The sequence below is a fragment of the Tinamus guttatus genome, unplaced genomic scaffold (genome assembly GCF_059628265.1).
Source record: "Tinamus guttatus ecotype Peru unplaced genomic scaffold, ASM5962826v1 Tinamus_guttatus_pri_ptg000480l, whole genome shotgun sequence".
Lineage (NCBI taxonomy): Eukaryota > Metazoa > Chordata > Aves > Tinamiformes > Tinamidae > Tinamus > Tinamus guttatus.
Genome location: NW_028289014.1, coordinates 360,944 through 380,941, shown reverse-complemented (window position 1 = coordinate 380,941; position 19,998 = coordinate 360,944). Strand labels below are relative to the sequence as shown.

Genomic DNA, 19,998 nt, shown 5'->3' with positions numbered 1-19,998 from the left:
ACTCAGCTTTCAAATAATTTAATCCATTGCTAACCTATGATGTGCCTATGAATTAAATAATTCATTATGCAGAAAAGAATTCCTCAAACCAGCCTCTGGGCATATGTGTAAAGCTGTACCAAAAAGCAATAATACTATTAAATGAGAAAGAGCAGCTGCTATAGGGTGTTAATCACCTACTACATCCTGTTATGGGGATGGCTTAATTTTGGTTCTGAAGAGATCCTCATATGCCTATTATGCAACTATATGCTGTTAACATGTCTTAATTAATGTGTTTGCGAAGCACTTCGGAGCACGTGGACGAAAGGTGGCAAATGAATCCATGCAATGTTCAGGAATTACATAGTTTTTGCCTCCTGCAAGTCCTGTGCCACCCACAGGGTTTGCTTGGGGACAAGGCCTTTGGGACCAACCCCAGAAATGGGGCAGAAATGTCTCATCCGTGAGAAACCTAAACGGGAATTGGGCATAAACTTAAAAGGCTTAATTCACGGAAAAGGTATACTCAGTGGGGCTTGGGGAGAGCTTTCTGGATCTGTGACTCAGTTTCCTCCTACCTAAAACAGAAATTATAAGAGCTAGAGTTTCCCCAAAATGGCTCTTCAGGACCACAACCCAGGCCAAGGCGCCTCAGCTAGTACTTCCAGGCCCCCCTTCAATATGGCCCTCACTCAATATGGCTGCCTGAGCCTCAGCCTCCCCCTTGCCCTCATCAAAGATGGACCCACCAGGCCACCGTTTAAATCCCGCCTCTTTCCCGGGACGGGGCTTCTTGCCCTCATCCAACATGGCTCCGCCCCGCGGCTTAGGCGGGCTACCTGATGCTGAGGCGGCCATGTTGAGTGAGGGGTAAGGGAGCCCGGCGGCAGCCGCGCCGCATCCCGTGATGCCTAACGCGGCGCCCGGAAGAAGGAGCGGGGCGGTTGTTGACAACATGGCGGCCGCTGGCCCCTCCGCGGGAGGAAGAGGCGGAGGGAGAGGAGGCGGCGGGCGGAGGAGGGAGCCTCATTCATAGGGAGCCCGGCTCGCTGCCCCCTTCCTCCCCGCCGCCTTCCCCGGCGGCCGCCTCGCCCCCTCCCCGGCACCATGTCCTTCTTCAGGCGGAAAGGTAGGAGCGGGGAGGGAGAGCGGGGCCGCCCGCGGCCCAGCCCGGCCCAGCGGCGGCGAGGACGAGGCCGCTGCCTCCCGCCGGGGCTGGGAGCTTCGGTGGGCGCTGCAGCCGCCGTTTCCCCCTCCCCGCGGAGACTCTGGGCGCTGCGCTCCCTCAAGGCAGAAATGTCGCCGGGCAGGGTGAAGCGGGGGCCGCTCTGCCGCCCGGGGCTAGTGTAAAATGCCGCTTGCTCCGTGCAGTTCTGAGCCTTTCGGGTCACTTTTTACTGAGCTAATACTTTTTTTTTTTTTTTTTTTTTTTTTTTTTTTTTCCGACGCTGGTATATTTTGGGAGGTGGAGGGTTTAAATCATAATTTGCCTTATACGTTATAGCAGTCGCTAAAAATCCCAACCAAAAACTTAAACCTCCCAATGCAGAGTCCTTCATAAAAGCGGAAGGAATCATTGACAGAAGTGGGTTTGTGTGTGTGTGTATTTACCCGCAATGTATTTGTGTATGTTATGTAGCTCAAGTCAATTTCTAGGCATTTCGAGACCCTTAAATTTCAAAATATCCTTACGGGTGCCATGGCTAGCTGTTCTCTGAGAGTTAAACATTCCAAAGGTTCTGGTGCTGCAGCCTGTGATAAAATATACAGGTATGATAAAATATGGAAGTATAATGTGCCTTTGGTGTTCATGATATGAGGTATTTGAGTGTTTCTGTTGAAGTTGTCCCTTCTAGGAAATCTATAACTCTTCTTAGCTATTGAAACCCAAACTTCTTAGGAGCTATTGAACAGCACTTCTTGGGAGATAAGATTAAGTTAGGAGGGAAAAAATATGTTATCTGAACCTGGGTTGTTGCTGTTGATTGACATGTTCTGTTATAAGCTCTCTTAGCCAAACTAGTGGCATTAAAAACTCATTCTTTTGGGAGATTAGTGCGGTAGTCCTGGGAGAAAGAGGGAGGAAAAAAAAAGAGTTTAAACTTCTGTTCTTATTAGGAGAAGTGCTGAAAACTCTTTGAAATCCACTGAAGGTTTTGCAAGTGCCGTAATCCTTTATGGGGTGTTTACGTACTAATGCTGAGCTGCAGAATGCAAGTTCTCTGCAGCTTTTAAACCCTTCAAAACAGCTGCCAGCGCTTCACAGCCAAACATAGTTGTGGAGCTGGTAGTCTCTTTGTTTATATTAGTTTGCTTAGAAGATCTTTGGTCAGAGAAGCACAGATAGAACTAAATGCACTAGAGAGGCACCCTTATGGAGAAGGGATGAGTGAGTCTTTGCGTTGTGCCTAAAATAACATTGTATCATGCTCTTCCATTAGTGATAGTGTTTTCTAAAGGTGATCTAAATTGTAAATGGGAAAAATGAGGCATAGAAAGGGTTATGTAAAACTTGAGCCAGACACAGTCCAAAACCACATAAAAAAGCATTACTATCCTTGGGTGAATTATAATTGTTTAAGAGGATGCAACACTAGATAAAGATTAAGCTTTTTTTTTTTTAATGAAATCAAACAAAGGATAAAAGTACTGATATAGAGAAATCTCAAAAATAATAGTGAAGTAACTGATGATAACACTTGGAATAGCAGCCAGGGACTTGAGGGCGGATGGTGAAGTTGTTATCAGTGAAAACATTCAGACTAGAAGCCCGTTATACATTGGAAATGATGTCCATGGCCCTGCTAGCTGGCTGACCTGTCAAATTGTCTACTCCTTTTTGTGTAAGTACCTGCATGGACAGTTTAGGTTTGTTCATTCTGTGTTTCAAAATGGGAGTTATGATTCTCCAGTCTTGTGTGGTTGGCTTCGGTCCTTTCCATGCGTTTTTCCTTTGCAAATAGAGTTTGCTACTAGAAACTTTGACAAACTAGTCCCTGATAATCATGTACCAGTTGCAAATGACATCTGGCTTTGTGGGGAAAATGAAACAAAATTCCTGTAGAGATAATTTGCTTTCTAAAAGGCATTCTTGTTGCATGTGCCAGTTTTCCTATGTCTTTGGCCATTCATTTTTAATTCTGTCCCGCTAGAGGCTAGTAATGACACAAGAAGCTTATGTATCAATGAGGTTGGCACTGTGCACCAGCACACTGCTGGTAATAAGCTGGTAATCAGGTGGAGAAGAACTGGGCAGCTTGTAGGAAATAACAAGTATGTTTAAACTAAAAATAAGCTTATGGAGTTGTTTGGAAACTCAGGAATTATTGCTGCTGGGTGGGAGTCAGTTTGATCAACTATTTGAATGTTTTAGAAAAAGAGTTCATAATATAGGTTGTGTAATTTCCATTCTTCCTCAGTATTATTTCAGATATATACAGATTTTTCAGTGTTTTTACATAACTGATATGCAGGAAAAAAAATATGGTTATCCTGAATATTTTTTAAACCTTTCGGATTAAACTGAACTTCTAGAGACAAATGTAAAAAGGTTGTTGAACTGACTTAAACCTTTCTGTTGCAAAGAGAATGTGTTATTTAACTAGTAGCATAATTTCTAAATGCTGAGCAGCAGATTTACAGAGCTGCAACACTTAGAGTCCTCATAGGAAAGGTTGGCAGCGTGATAATACTGCAGCTACGATTGTGCAGGACCATTATGTAACAAGAGATTGAAGTTCCCTTTAAAATATGGGAAATGCTTAGGTCAGAATAGAAGGGCTTTCTTTCTTAATCTGTTCATGCTTTGTAATGTAAATGTTTGAGTCCAGCTATGGTTTGTGGCTAAATTTTGAAGGACTTGAAAAACCTACGTTCAAAGATGACCTATTTGTAGTAATAATGCCAGCCTATAGCAGCCATAGATGGTTTCACTAGCAGGTTGCATAGTTAAATACCACTGATGTATTTATTGCTTGCCATGCCATCATGTTTATGTACTTGTTCAGTTTCTTGACTTGTTTGTTTGTTTTATAATATATAGTCTTATCTGTTTAAAATCTTCCTTAAAAAAAAACAAAAACAAAAACCACTTTTAACTACTATTTTCTTTTATCTGCTGTCTTCCCATCACTTGTTTGGCATAAGCTTGATGATATTTAGGCAATAATGTTTGAGGAAATTAATATTTATGGTGAATTTCCGAAGCACTTACTGTGGTTTCTGCTCCTGAGTGAGAGCAGTGACTGCTTTTATGGAGCTTGTTCCATTTACATCCTTCCCACTGTGCACGTCCTACTGCTTTGCCTGTAACAGTAGGGAGATGTTCTGCTTAGACATTTGATTTGTTGTTCATAGAACATACATACATTTGCTCTGAAAACACATCTATTCCATTCTTTCTGCTTCATACATTTATTAAAGTAACCTTGAATGTAGCCTTGGTGTAACCATATGGACAGCAAACATCTTTGAGAATGTTTTACAAAATTAACAAGCTGTTTCTTAGACTTAATCCACGAATATAGATGACAAAGTTTTGCTTTTGAAAAGCCGAGAAACACCTTGAAATTCTTTCAATTACTTGATGTCAGATTCAAAAAAAAAATACTTTCAATAAAATCATCTTCCAACTGTATGTTCATTCATGTGTAAATGCCATTAGTCACCCAAAATAGCCTTAACGTTTTCCTTTATACTTTACAGTGAAAGGCAAAGAACAAGAAAAGACCACAGATGTGAAAGCAATTAAAAGTAAGATCAATATTTACTTTCTTTATAAATTCAGATCTCTGATATTATCTGCCATCATTTTTTTTTAAGCAGAGCAACAGTTTCCTGAACACAAACATGACCTGTGCCGCCAAAAATCAAAGCAGATCAAAAACTCAATGCTAAGTATTACAGTAACCTTTCCTAATCATCTTGCTGAATCTGTAAGGACAGAAGATTATCAAACTGTCAGCCATGATCTTTAATTCAAAGTGTTAGTCAAACTCAGTCACTTTGCGAATAGTGGTTACTCCTTATCTAAGCAAGTTGCTTCCATGCTAGTTGCTTCCATGCAAGAGATTCCATGCTAGTATGTTGTGTATTTTATGGTTTTGAAAATGCAGATTTGCTGTGCCTAACTTGCAAAATATGATTCTAGTGTCTGACTTAACTTTGGCTAATGTCTTGTGAGCCTCATGATCTGAAGCTGCTTTAGAATATATAGCTCTTCTAATACTGCTCCATGTGCTACAGAAACTTTGCTGCTCTATCTCATGTGAAAGAAAAAAAATCTTGTTGGGAAGTAAGCCAGTAAACTATGGGAAAGCAAGTTAGTTTATTCTGTCAATTTTTATTATATTATTACAAGGTGATGAAGTAGTATCTGTAAATCTGATTTGCTGCTTTTAGATTTTCCTCAACCAAAATCTTTGTCTGTACTTTTTTCTGTGTTTTGTAAATATCAAGAGAAAATTAAAGGCTTCTTTCTCTCTGTTGGTCTGTCTCTGAAGTCAAGTATTGGAAACTGTCAGTCTTGCTCATTTTATAGCACACTCTGTGATTATAGTGCAATTATGATGAGCAGTGGCTAGCTGAAACAGGTAGCCAGGGAAAGGCTGCAGTGTGGTCTCTGGGCAAATAAAACAGATTTTCAATTTTATTTTATTATAAATTGTGAGCAGCTGTCACTGAATAAACAAGAAGCATCTTTCTGGTTTGACAAAAAGCTGCTCCGTGATCTGTAGATGTTAGGTTAGTGATGTAGTGTTATCTAGAAGCTATAGAATAGTTGTTTGATTCCTTCAATTAAATACAGCATTTTTGCCCATAATGTTTATAATACAAAATTGAATCCAATTCACAAAAACCTAAACAATCGTGAGGAATGTGGCTGTTGTTCTACAGCAAGTCATCCTTGGCCACTGGCATCAGCTAAGCACCTGGCTGCCTTCCATTGGCCCAGAAACCCTGTTTTTCTTTCCATTATCATTGATACTAAATACCAAAGGCTTTGTAGAGGGTGGCAAGCAGTATCTTGCTACCAAATACTTCATCTGGAGAAACACTTAGGAATATCTCGAACATTTTAGCTCTCCTATATCACTACTTTTAAGGTGTCTGGTACCCTGACTTGTAAGTGTGAAATTGTCAGCTTCTGTCATCCTGTATCACAAAACTGTGAACCAAAATGAAATTATGCAGTATGAAGGTCATCAAAGCAAACTTTCTTGACACCTTGACGAAACACATCGTTATGAAGCGGTGTACTGAGATAGTGTCATCTGACTTGCTTTATTTTTAAGAGTCTGGGGTGTGAGATGTCCTTGCATGACATCCTAATCAAATGTAATTTCCTAAGGCTTTGAAAGTGGTATGTTATTTTATTTTTAGCTTTGTCATCAATTAAAAAAATCTTTGATTCTTTTTTGCAAATGGTTTTCTGTGAGGAAATTATTCTTTGTTCTCTTTGGTCTCAAGTAGCCAACCATGTTCTGAAACAGCTAGAAGAGATTAAGCCTTATAATCATCTGAATTTCAGCAGAGATGTTTGCATGTTGCTTTTTTTTTTTTTTTCTTTTTTTCCCTCTTTAAACTAAGTAGGGTTAAAGTATTTTGGAAATAAATGTTCTTGTTAAATCTCACAGATAGCTTCATAGTTCAGAGTTCCAATTTCATTCCTCCTTCAAGTTTTATGTGTGTTTGGAAAAATTATTGAATAAGTTTGCCATGACCATTGCAATTAAACTGTATTGATGGGGCTGTAATAGACCACTATGATACTGGTTATCAAGCAGCCACAAAGAGCAGGAAATGCATTTTTTTGTATAAACTTAAACTTGGAGTCTTTTGATTAGTTACCGAAGAGGTAAGACACAGGGGAATGGTGGTTTTCTGACCTCCTGGTGAGGTTAGTCTTGCTGTAAATCTGACCTTGATCAAAAATGAACCATAGGGAGAGAAGAGATTTTTAGTGAGCTTGATGCATGCAAGCTCTAGTTTATCTTGGGATGTTGAGCACTGGATGCTGCCTAGAAGAGGTCTTATGTTCTTTCTAATCAGTGCTGTCTTGATTCTAGCTCCAATACCAGTACATTCCCCTCAAAGAAGCACTAGAAATCATGCCTTGCTGGAGGCTGCAGGACCAAGCCATGTGGCGATTAATGCCATCTCTGCCAACATGGACTCTTTTTCTAGCAGTCGGACAGCTGCCCTTAAGAAGCAGCCAAGTCACATGGAAGCTGCTCATTTTGGAGACTTAGGTAAGGCCTCCTCTATTCTGTAATACAGTTAATGTTATTTAGTGTTATTGGTTTGCTCACCATCCCTTGGTTGAGGCAAGTAGATTTGGTAACAACAAAATTTGACGCTGCTGTTGAAGTAGCATCTATTTTTGAGTAGACAGTTTGCTTGTTTCCTGTTCAGCAAAAGATGTTCCTTTATGTACAGCCATTGTGTTGTAGAAATTCTCCTGCTATCCTTTAAATTGGTGTAATTTGCCTCATTAAACAGCGAATTTGGCAGACTCTGTAGTCTAACCTGGTATGCATAGTATTATTCTCCTGTGTGTTCATACACAGTGTTCATAAAGTCATATTTTTAAAAGTTTATTTCCTAAAAATGTAATTAGTCTTTTGATCTCAATTTTGTAAATATGATGTGTGGGGAAGGTTTATTAAAAGAAAATTATGAAGTAAACTATTCTTCAGAATTTATTGATGTGTCTCTGTGATAAAGGCAATGTATTTGTATCTGATTTTTAAGGTCTCTCTGTCTGGGATCAGATTTCTACTATGAAATTGTAACAAGACAAAACTACATAATACAAAGTGCTTTATTTCAAGAATATGTTGCAGTCCTTAGAATCGTCTTTTTGGCAGTTGCATTCCAGGATGTTTTTGTATTGAATACCAATGCCCGTAGTGTAATACAGAGTTGTTCCCTTGATATTTTTCTTTAGGCAGATCGTGTCTGAATTATCAGGCCCAAGAGACCAAATCAAGCCTTTCAAAGACCCTTGAACAAGTTTTGCAGGACAATGTAGCCCTCCCTTATTTTATCCAGTTCATGGAACTACGCAGAATGGAACACTTGGTTAAATTTTGGCTAGAGGCTGAAAGCTTTCACTCCACAACATGGTCCCGCATAAGAGCACATAGCCTGAACACAGTTAAGCAGAGCTCATTGGCAGAGCCGGTGTCACCCTCAAAACAGCAGGAAATCGAGTCTTCTTCTCCAACTGGATTGCTTGAAGAGAGACTGGAGGATTCTAGCACAGTCCATCTGCTCAGGACCAAGCGAGTGGCTCCAGACGTGAGCAACAGAGCTGGCGGCAGCCAGAACCATGTGCTGTCAGGCCAGGAAAATACTGGTGTTCTCTGTCTGAGAAAAGCTGACACAGGGACCCATTCTGTTCCAGTCAATCAGCAAGAATCTTCCAAGCCCACAGTATCAAACAGAAACAGCCCCTCATCTGCACTAAAGGACTTGTCAGGAAAACTAATGAAAAGTAAGTGGCATGTGTTAATTTTCTCTACAAGTGGTAGGATGGGGACATACTGGTTGCTGCTTGCTTAGAATGGTACATTAAACTGCCTTGTTTTTTGTATGTTCTTTGTAAGTATTGTATGCTGCTGGGAGGAGAAAGTAATTTTGACAATGGGTAATTCTGAATAAGCTAATGGTCAATTTAAAATTATGTATTGTTTGTCTGCCTTTGATTGCTTAAAAATAAATTGAAGATACTTCAGAATCATTGTGTGTTCTGATGAGCTTAGTTTACTTCTGCTCCTACATGAGTAATCCTAAGAAGTGATGATGAGCATTGCAATGTCCTGTTTTTCCCCCTTCTCTCTCTGTCCTATTTAAAAGTATTGAGGAAAATTTGGATCGTGGTGGGACTGAAAATTGAGGATTAACTTTCCATGGAAGATAAATATCCTATATTGTGCAAAATGACATAAGTTGTGGTTGCGAAAAGATTTATAGAGATTTTGTATGGAATGTACTCTTTCTGTTCTTAGATTTATTTGGTAGAGTTCTTCCCCTTGTAACTGATTTGTTGTCATTTGGAGTCCACCTCTTCAAAGGCTACTGGAAGTAAGGATTAAATTAAAATATTTATTTCTGATAGTAAGCTACATGCACAGTAACCTGTTTTCATTACTCTGCATTTACTCAGTCCTCCCCTATTTGTGAAAGCTTGCAGGCAGAAAAGGAAATACTCCTTTCTTCATATTGGTTCCTCTTGTTTACCCAACTGTTTCCTTATGTTGCATCCTTTTCTCTTTCTGTTTGTCTCTTGTGTAGCTGGTTGTCATATATTTCCACAATATATAGCTTCAGCCACGAAGTGTCTTAGATGAACACGATGGTACTCGAGTTGTGAATAGCACCTCCATTCTAATGTATGAAAATACTGCATTTCAAGGAACGGGGATCCCTTCTGAGAAATCCAAAGTTTGGAGTATAATTATTCTTGTGTGTGTGTGTGGTACCTAAGCTTCCCAACTCTCTTTTGAAAGGGTGCACTGCAGTCTTACATTGAGCCTTGTTTTAAGATTTTTGTTTAATTCCTTTGTACCGCAAGTCTTCTCTGTTTTCCCCCAGTGAGGATTAGAAACTGGGAACTTCATCACAGCTTTTGCTGTAAAGACATTATTGTTGGTTTTGAGGCGTGCAGCTGAGGAAGAGGTCTGTTTGGTGGTAGGAAATTAAGAGTTAAGCTGCTTTATTCACTCTTGCCAGTTGGTTCATCGTGGGCTTATTATGACCTGGCTATAGAGAAAACAGTCATGGTAGTTTGCCACCAGCAAAGTATTGACTACTGCACTTGAAAGCTTCATGGGAGATAAACTGTCAGTGTTAATCAGATATTTGCTTTTCTGGAGAACATGTTTGTTGTTTGCTCCTTTTTAGACCTATGCCAGTGAATTTAAAGTTTAATTCTCTATTTCCTCTTTGTAGGTATAGAACGGGACGCAGTTAGTACTTTTACCAAATATATTTCTCCAGATGCTGCTAAACCAATACCCATTACAGAGGCAATGAGAAATGATATTGTTGGTAAGAATATATACCATCTCCTACTTTAGAATTCCTCTTTTGCCGTAAATATATCTTTAATACACCCCTACATACACATAAAAGGCATTTGTTTTCATGAATTTTAAAGTCAGTGATAAAAGATAGTAAAATGGTTGCAGAAAGCTTCCTTGTGCTTATTTTGATAGTATAAAATCACATTACAGATAATAATGGATCTGCACTTTCAATAAACCTGTTCCCTGAAGAACTTTCACAGGCTTTTCTTAAATTAGTGAAAGAACTCCAGGTGGCTGTTGGATGCATTGAGATTCGAGTCTCAGCATAGTATTTTAGCCATAATATCATCATGCAGTTATCTGCAGTGCTGTGGAAAGCAATGCTGTTGTCTTTTAAAAGCTCTCTGCAGAATCAGAGCCAGCTGATTGTAGACTGGAATTCTAGATCTAGATTCTGGATTTGAACTGCAGCTTTTTCTTAACCTCTTGTAACTTGTGTCCTTCAGCTTATTAAACAAAGTGCACATTAAAGTTAACCTGGTCTCTCTTTACAGCAAAGATTTGTGGGGAAGATGGACAAGTGGATCCTAACTGTTTTGTTACAGCACAGTCAATAGTGTTTAATGCAATGGAACAAGAGTAAGTTGATTGAATGGTTTAACTTCTCGTGCATACTGTCCTTTCGGAAAACACAGTTCAATAAAAATGTGTTTATGAAGATATAACTGTCAAGTAATTTTTCTGTGCAATCTCTTGTATTTTAAAGTAAGGGATTCCCTCCAGATCCATTCTTTTGATCATTTGCTGAAGTTTTGTCTGCTGTTACTATGTTCTTTATATAATTTTCATGATATTCATACACCCTGTATTGTGTCTTGCTTGTTTTTATTTTATCAGACTTAAGTTATATGAGGCAAGAGCTAGTTCTTCTAAAGCGCCTCGATGCCATTGGCCGTTGGTAACTTGTCCTCTCTGTGTGCAGGCACTTTAGTGATTTTTTGCGAAGTCATCATTTCTGTAAATACCAGATTGAGGTGCTGACTAGTGGGACTGTTTATCTGGCTGACATTCTTTTCTGTGAATCAGCCCTGTTTTATTTCTCCGAGGTAAGTGTTAGGGGGTTTATCTTTTGTGATTTTTTTTTTTCCTTTCTATCAAGTAGGAAAGCATTGATGTCTTGAAGGTTTTAGTAAAGATACCTCAATATAGGAAAGAGGTATTTATTATCCTGAGAGAAAATGCATTATCAGCTTCCTGTCTACATGCAATTAATCCGAATGTTTGAACTATTATACCATACTGTGGAATAAATATTAATGTATTGTCTCAGTTCACTAGGTAGTTTTTGATTTGCTTTGTTGAAGCTCTGACCTGGACTTCTTAATTTTGCTAAATGACACTGTAACTTTGAAAGCCTTAGGCAAAGTACTGTTAATTCTAACCCTCTTACTGATAAAAAATAATCTGCTAGTTTTGCTTGGAGAGGAGATCAGATCAGGATGTGATAGATTAAATGTGTAAGCTCACAGCTGCAGCATCCTTTATGTTTTAAGGAATGGTCTTTTAGTAGTAAAATACTCACGATGAGAGTCTGACAAGCCAATGTAGTCTGAAAATGCAAGCTGTGAAGAATAGATGATATATTTTGTTCAGTGTAAGTTAAGCACAGCTTGAAAATGGATTTTCTGTCTTTAGTATGATACAAATAGCTGACATTTGGAAACTAAATGTAACAATCACTAAGGCAAAGAGAGCTCAGTAGCTCATTTCTTTAACAAACGGGGCAGACTAAATCTGTCTGCAGTGCACCATCTGAAAATTCAGAATATTTTTATCCCCTGATGACACTTTTGAGTAATTGATATACGGCCTACATTTATTTTAAATGGGAAGGAGCAGGCTTGTCTGTGCTTGCTGTAGTTTCTTTCAAAAATTTCTGCTTTAATTTTTTCCCTTTTTTTTCTAATTTCCCTTCTAGTATATGGAGAAGGAAGACGCAGTTAACGTATTGCAGTTCTGGTTGGCAGCAGATAACTTCCAGTCTCAACTTGCTGCCAAAGAAGGCCAATACGATGGGCAAGAAGCACAGAATGATGCTATGATTTTATATGACAAGTGAGTGAGTTCAACAATTATTTACTTCTGAAGCTGTAGTTTTATCTTTGCATCTTTCTGTTGCACTGTGCAAAAAGCACTTTTCATTTTCAAACTGTGCCTTGCATTCTCGTGCTGTTCTCTTACCAGAAGCTGAAATGTCTGCACCCACCGGAGGCTGCCATAATAAACAGGCAACTTTTTTTTTTTTTTTTTTAAATTCTTCATTATGTATAAAGCAAAAAATCTTAAATGCTTTTGTGTTCTTAAGCGAAACTCAGTATTTCCAGGACTCAGTTGCTTGAGAGCTAATGTTTCTATCATATCAAAGTCGATTGGTAGTCATTTGGAAAAGCTTTAATGCTAATAGCAGCTGCATAACTGTAGAAAAATCTTCAGGTTCAGATGCTGTTATCCTATTAGAAGAGGCTTCCAGAGCTTTTACCACACAAAATAGGAGTCCTGCCAGGAAGAAAAAAGCAAGCCAAACAGTACTGTGTTTTAATATTTCAAAAGTACTTTTGAGGGTTTATTGAGGATGGCTATTTCTTTTCTCTTTTTTTGCTTTCCTTAAGGAAGCAAACAGAACCTTTTTAATGTCAAGCCTCCTTGCCGGTAGTAGTGTAACTTTTTGCCTTTATGTGTGTCAGCCTATCAATTATGCAACTGAAGGCAGACATCAAAACTACTTCCAGGAAGAAGTTTGTTCTTAAGCTTAAGTGCCAGTTTGTCAAATTATTGCCCTCATAGAAAATAATAATCGGAGAGAAAATGAATAATTTCCTTTCATTTTCACCTCATCAACCATCCCCTGGCCCAGGCCACAAGCTCTATTTTTAATGATGTGATTAAAAGAGCAAATGCTGCTTCAGTTCTGGGTACTTGCTGCTTCCTTCCCTATTACAAAGTGTATGTGTGCTCATCTGTTTTACCTGTATCTGCATAGAAAAGCTTTATGAAAAACACTTATTTAGGTGGGTTTTTCTTTCTCTGCGCGTAGGATCAGTAGTACCTGCGTTTTGAAGTGGCACCATCTAGTGACTGCAGCATGATTGAAAACTCTCAGTGGAAAAAGATGGTTCTTGAGCACCTGCAAAATGTTTGAAATCCTTTTGTGTTGCTTCCTTCCTCTCCCCTGTGCTGCAGATACTTCTCCCTTCAAGCCACGCATCCGCTTGGGTTCGACGACTCCGTGAGGCTGGAGATTGAGTCCAACATCTGCAGGGAAGGGGGTCCCCTCCCGAACTGCTTCACGACTCCCTTGCGGCAGGCCTGGACCACCATGGAGACGGTGAGATCGCGCGATGGGCAGTGAGGGCGATGGGGAGGTTCTGCTCTGTCAACTATTCCCCTCAGTCAGTGCCATCTTGGACTCCTGTTACTTACAGACTTGTTTTTTACCTGGATAATATAGCAATATTAGTTCTGTGGGCTTTTTTTTTTTTTTCTCTGCAGCCTAACTTGAAAAGAAACAGCCCCTGTGGCTTATGTTAGTTCTCTGTGAAATGCTTGTCTTGGGCAACTGTTACATTTTAGTGCAAGTAACAGAATTCCTTCTCATATCAATTGCCTCAAATAGCTTATTTGTCTCTCTTGAAAATGTTCCTTCCTTGCTATTCCTCTGGCTAATGCTTCCCCACAGCTACCTGGTAGCAGTCATTTGCAAGCCACCTACCATTGCTGTTAGTGCAATCAGTGGTTTGTTTCTGCTCCTGATTCTTGGACAGCATAGCAAAATAACTGTGAAAGTATTGGCAGGCCAGGCCTTTCTAGGGGAAAACAATCTGAATCTGGTCCCTCTTCAGGGAGGATTTAGCTAACATGGCTGTTTTTGCTGCCTCATCCTGAAGTAGGATTCAAATTATAGCAGTGCAACAACTAATTCAGAATAATTCCATTATGTACATTTTAATTGTGCCATCTACGCAGGACTCATGTCCAGTTACCCTTTCTGTTCTGTAAGTGGTCTATAGTAATCATGCAGACTGACTTTGTTGCTAAAGAGGCCTCATTCTTCTGTCTCTCAGGTTTTTCTACCTGGCTTCTTGTCCAGCAACCTGTATTACAAATACTTGAATGATCTTATCCATTCAGTACGAGGAGATGAATTTCCAGGGGGAAATATTGCACAGAGTATTCAGGGCCCTGGTAACAATCCTGATAGCGACTCTCAGATGGGAGCCCCCGATGGCTCTGCTTCCCAGGTAGGAGTTTCTTGTTTTGATTCTATTTGAATAAATAGTGCGGTTTATTTAAATAGAGAAAGAAAATAGAGAAAAGCATCCTTTTCTCTATTGCAATCAGAGTTTGTACCTGTTGAGGAAACATCATCTTGTAGTTTTAAGCTTCCCATTTCACTTTAGGACACATTTAATCTACTCTCTATTGATTTCAAGTAAATGGTATTTGGCATAGAAGTTATTTATTGTATTTTCTGTACCCAAAGTCTTTTACCACTTTTACTAAAAATAGAACTTTTGATTGAAGGAAATAAGCTATTAATATTAGCTAAAGACTGCTTTGTAGTGCTGTAACACTTAGAAATACTTTTCATTAGAAATAAGTTTGTTGTTTTGTGCTTTAATAGTATATTCTTGGGCAAAAGTTACACCGTTAGGCAAAAATAGACATTGTGAATGTGCTGTAGAATTTAAATACAAGTATGCAAATTGTGCACTCAGTTTTTCGAAGCCACAGACCTAAAGCCCTAGAACTGAGTGGACAGAAGCCCTAGAACTTCAGGACAGAAGTCCTCTACTCATGCACAGAGCAATGACATTAGTGCCTGGCCAGCTGGTGTTTGCATGCTTGTCTCAGTAGATCTTTCCATACTGTAGTCCTCAAGCTAGTTAGTCATGTCAGTCTGATAGAAAATGGTCAGATTCCTGACTTTCCGAAAAGGGAGATGCAGCATTCCAGGGCAGTATCCAGATTTTGTTTGCCTATGTGCATTTGTTGCCAAGCTGGGAATAAAGACTTAAATACCCTTTGCTTGGTAAAGCAGAGAGCTTTCTAATCATTCCTTAAGCACGACTAGAGCTGTGCTGTGTAGAAATGAGTGTGTAACTGAGCCCCTTTGGCTCTGCTACGTTGCAGTGTCATGGAGAGGTGGCCGCTGCGTGGTTCTCTGGTCACAAACCAGCATCCTTAATCGTGGGGGGAGAAAATCTGGGTACTATCTTGGAAAAATCCCGATGCCTGATAGCCTGAACAGGGAAAAGCTGTGGGGATTTGGCTTGTTTGGAGTGCTGAGGAGCAAAGTGCTGCGTTTTTGTGCTCTGCATTCCTGCTTATCTGCAGAAAGGTCACTGGGTCTTGGTGAGTTTTTGCCCCGCAGCAGAGGACTGCACAAGGCAGCTCTGTTAGTGTCTGTTCCTAGTTCAGGTCGCTCTCCTTTAGTGATCTCCCTGCTGTTGCTCAAATGTTTTCTTGTATTTTTTCATAATCTTACCCAAATACTGTGCCAAAAGGTAAAGGCCTGTTCTCTGTGTGGGGAGCACAGTGTGTTGTGTGCGAGCTGCTTACCCAGTACTCAGCAGGGACAAGTGCAGCTGCTGCTGCTTTGGGGGTAGCTCAGTGTTAATGCTCCCAGAAGCAAATAATTTGCAAGTGCTCACACATCTATTCCACTGATAATGCTTAGAGAGCAGTCTCTACATAATATGTATGCTGACCTGTACGTTGTGTGTTTGGCTCTGTTCATGTAACTTTCTCATCCTCTGTTTAAAAACAATGTCATACCGAGTTAGGAATTCATCACTTGTGTAGGTGTCTCTTAATTCGTTTATGCTTGCACAGACACTTCAGAGATTTATCAAACTGTAAAAAGCACTAAAATAGTTTTGTTAAGAAGCTACTAGTTGTCTGCATTGGGCACTAATATTTAGAATTTTTGTTTGTAGTCCAATGTCAAAAAGGCTAATGTTAAAATCCTGAAAAATTTTGATGAAGCAATAATTGTAGATGCTGCAAGTCTGGATCCAGAATCCTTATATCAACGAACTTATGCAGGGTAAGGTTCATTCTGTGTATCTCATTCTTTCCAGTGTTTCACCTTTGTTTCATTTTTGTTGTGCCCTTTTGCATTGAGAGTGCACATAATACAAGATGTTGCAATCTTAGCACATGTCTTAATGCTTGAAAGTAAATTTTTTTTTTCTTTCAAATAGTGCAATTTAATACCAATGTCATGGTGAACGATTTTCTGATGAGAACAACAGAAGAAAATTAAAAATGTTCCCAATTGTTTTTCTCCTAGAAACCTTACTCTTCTCTGGCTCCAAAATCTAACTAGTATTCCTAGTTTCCAAATTTCCTGTTTGGAATATGAAAGATCAAGCTTGGAAGACTTTGATACTGGAATACAGCATTGATTTCTCCCTACTCCCATAAAAAGAAGAGCCTGTACTTCACTTTGCTAGCAGACTGCGCAGGCTTCTATTTAAGTTGCTCTTTGATATGAAGCTCTTCTGCTCTCTGGATCTCAAACAGGAATTCTTTGTTTCTCTAGCTGCCTTGCTTTCCTACTGCATACCAGTGTGCTGAGCTTTCAAGCACTGCAGATTGGTTGTTCCCTGGTGAAATGTTCCTGTGATGCTGTAGAGCACTTGGAGTATTCCAGGATTGAGGCATTGAAGTGCTTGGCTACTTTCAGGTTCTAGAAATGTCTTTAAGATATACTTAGAATTCAAATAAACAAGAAGAGTGGGAAACTCTTCCGCATATATCAATCTTAAGTAGAAAAGGTGATGATTGGTAAAATGCCAGTCTTCTAGTGCTAGAGTCTCCATGGTAGTGAGGTTTGTTTGTTTGTTCTCTTGATTGATAACTTTCTGTAATGCAGTAGTTTTCCTGGTAACCTGGGTGTCTTATTTCTTCTCTCTCCAGGAAGATGACATTTGGGCGAGTCAGTGACCTGGGACAGTTCATCAGAGAATCTGAACCAGAGCCTGATGTCAAGAAATCCAAAGGTTTGCTTTCCTTTCCTCTCTGTTTCTGTAAACACCTGCAGAACTGCCCTTTTCCTCACTTCAGACAGGATAAACAAAACTCTTGGCTCTTCCCAGATCTGTCTTAAGCCAGAGGTGCTTAGGAGATTGTCCTGTACTGAGGCAAAACTCCTCTCTGACCCATTTCCATATCCAATGTGCTCCTATGGGAGCTAGAGCTGTCGGTGGCACCTGGCAGGGATGAAAGCTGTGGGCAGCTGGGCTGATGGTCAAACTTCCAAGAGTTTGATTTCAAGATGAAAAAAACTTCAGCACTCTGGGTGCTTCCTACACACTAGGAGATCTGTTAATGCTGCTTTTCAATCTGCTTGCTGGGAAAGAATGGTATGGGCTCAGCTCCTAGTGAACCACAAATCCTGGTAATATCTTGTCTTTGGGACACTCTTCTGTATTCTCTAACCCTAGTATTGCAAACCCTTCAGGACATAAGCAAGTATGTGTGTGTAGAGAAGAGAAATGAGATGTGCTGTTGAGTTTGCTAATATTCCTTGTGTGTCTCAACTAGGGTCCATGTTTTCACAAGCAATGAAGAAATGGGTTCAAGGAAACACGGATGAGGTGTGTCCTTTTTATGCTATCCTTGTGACTTACCTCAGGGTAGGGAAGTCTTCAAGTTCTTAATCCTGGCCCTTTTCTCTGAGTGTCTTTCTGATGCTCAGACCAACCAGAGCTCTCAGTCTCTGCTTGCCAAATACAATTGAATTGCATGCACTTGTGAAACCAGCTTGTTCTTTGCCAAGGAGCACTTTGCCAAAGACCTGCTGTTTTAACTAATGTAATGGATAACTGTCTGTTAGTTGTTAGGATAATCTAGTTAGGGGTAGGGTAGTGTTTTTTTTTTTTTTTCTTTTTTTCTTTTTTTTTTCTCTCTCCCTTTAAGAGAAGTAATCTGCAAATAAGAGTGGATATACTATTGTTTTTTATTTGTTTGTTTCTTACTGTGAAATGAGTCACATGTGGGTTTAAAGGCTGTTTTTTCCCTTCAGACTAAAAGATAAGTCTGAAGACTTTGCTTGACTCTCTTGGAAACTGTATCAAACTATAAATACTCCATTAACTAAAGCTAATGTACTTGGAAACCCACTGCATTTTCATCTAGGGAGTGTTTACTACAAGTCAGAGTTGTGAAGGTTCATCGTGTCTGAAAGGTTTATTTGTGGGTGATGCGGAGAGCACTGTGTGGTATTTTTAAGCTCTTCAGCCTCCCTGCATTTGGGATGTGTTATTTTTCCTCTGGCAGGCTCAAGAGGAGATGGCTTGGAGGATAGCGAAGATGATAGTCAATGATGTGATGCAGCAGGCACAATGTGAGCAGCATGCGGAGAAGGTTACAAAGGTAAGAAGGTAGAAAGGCTACACTGCAGGGTCAACACTGTAATTTCTTATTTGAGTTTATCCTTGCTGTTTCATGTTGATAAGTACTAGCCCATTTGTGTAAAGTATCATAAAACTTAAGAGCTAGAAAGTTGTCTTGTGGTGCTGTGCCTGTCATTTAAAAGAGCTCGGGCAGCCCTGTTGATGGACTAGCACGTTGGCATTGCACATGGATGTGTTTAGTGACTTTGTTGTACAGGCCCGTGTTAGGGAACAGCTGTGATGCAGACTTAGATTTTGTTACATTTTGTGAAATCACAAAGATGCCCATTTAGAGTTGGTATCTGGTGCTTCTGGCTTTCAGACACCTCTAACATCAGTTACCAAAGAGCAAACAAACAAAAAACTTGCACTTTTTTAATTAAGGAAAGTAAACATGTACCAAAGCTCAGTGACAGGCCTGGACTGCCAGATCCATAATTTCACTATGCAACTGCTTTCCCCTTTCTAGAGCAGTTCTGTTAAAAAGACTTATGTCGTAATTTCACTTAATAGCTTCTCTGCAAATGATATTCCAATCCGGCTAGTTGAAAAGGTCACTCAGCACAGGATTTAGAAATACCAAGTGGCTGCACATACTCCCTATTCAATGAGGCAAATAGAGCTTCAGTAATGGAAAGATTGAAGTTTGTGGGTTGTGGCTGGGGAGAAGGGCAGGTGTTTGGGGTTTTTTTTCTTGTTCTCCTGTGCACATCAGCTAACCTGGCTTTAAACACTTGCAAACACAAAATGTCTTTCTACTGAGTGACTGTCTTCCATGTTTTAGGGGAAAATGAATTCTAACCCAATCTTTCCTTTTCCAGCTATGATTTTAAATGCCAGAACAGGAAATCTAGTTTTCTCCTTTGAAAATGAGTGAACTTTCCTGTTTGGTGGATTCTTTAACACAGCCAATAAAAGCAAAGCACTGTTACTACATACGCCGGTATCTCCCTCATTTATAAGGAAGAATTAAAAAGAAGCAATCCTGTACCTCCACTGTAGAGAGCCAAGAAACACTTTGTCCTGTTGTGTACGGCATTCACAATAATGTTGGTTTGTAAGAGAGATGAAGACACAGTTTATGAACGTGTCACTGAGAAACTGTGATCAACTTCACAAATACTTGACCCTGTCAAAAAGACTCTTAAGCAAAATATCTGGAAGGGGACACAGGCCACACCAAGGCGGGGAAGGTTTTGCTGTAGTTTCTAGTTCTACTACTTGTAATTTTTAAACACATAATTGCAAAGGCCATGGGGATATCTCCCTGACACCTGACCACTGGAGAAGTGAACCTGAAGCCGCAAGTTCATTGGCAGTGAATGACCTTAAAAGTTCTAAGTTTTATTTTTCCTTACTTGAAATAGCTGAGTATTCAACTGTAAGATAAATGTATTTTACTTCATAATTACATTAACGTTGAAGGGAGCGTAGAACGATGAGGAGTGAAGCCTGGACAGTTTAACTCTTCCTTGTCAAGCGCTTACACATGTGTAAACACCCACGTTGCCCTCGCTAACAGCAGG

At 39.8% G+C, this 19,998-nt stretch overlaps 1 protein-coding gene across 1 annotated transcript; it reads left to right on the top strand.

Annotated features, from left to right (window-relative positions):
- Positions 1–918: 918 nt before the first annotated feature.
- AKAP10 (A-kinase anchoring protein 10) lies at positions 919–19,945 on the top strand. The gene is made up of 15 exons (XM_088533072.1): positions 919–1,111; positions 4,687–4,734; positions 7,050–7,232; positions 7,931–8,479; positions 9,937–10,035; positions 10,568–10,652; positions 10,996–11,119; positions 11,992–12,128; positions 13,254–13,398; positions 14,135–14,311; positions 16,010–16,119; positions 16,995–17,077; positions 17,622–17,674; positions 18,357–18,452; positions 19,294–19,945. The coding sequence occupies exons 1-15, from the start codon at positions 1,090–1,092 to the stop codon at positions 19,297–19,299; spliced, it is 1,917 nt and encodes a 638-aa protein (XP_088389198.1). The 5' UTR covers positions 919–1,089; the 3' UTR covers positions 19,300–19,945.
- The last annotated feature ends 53 nt before the right edge of the window (positions 19,946–19,998 follow it).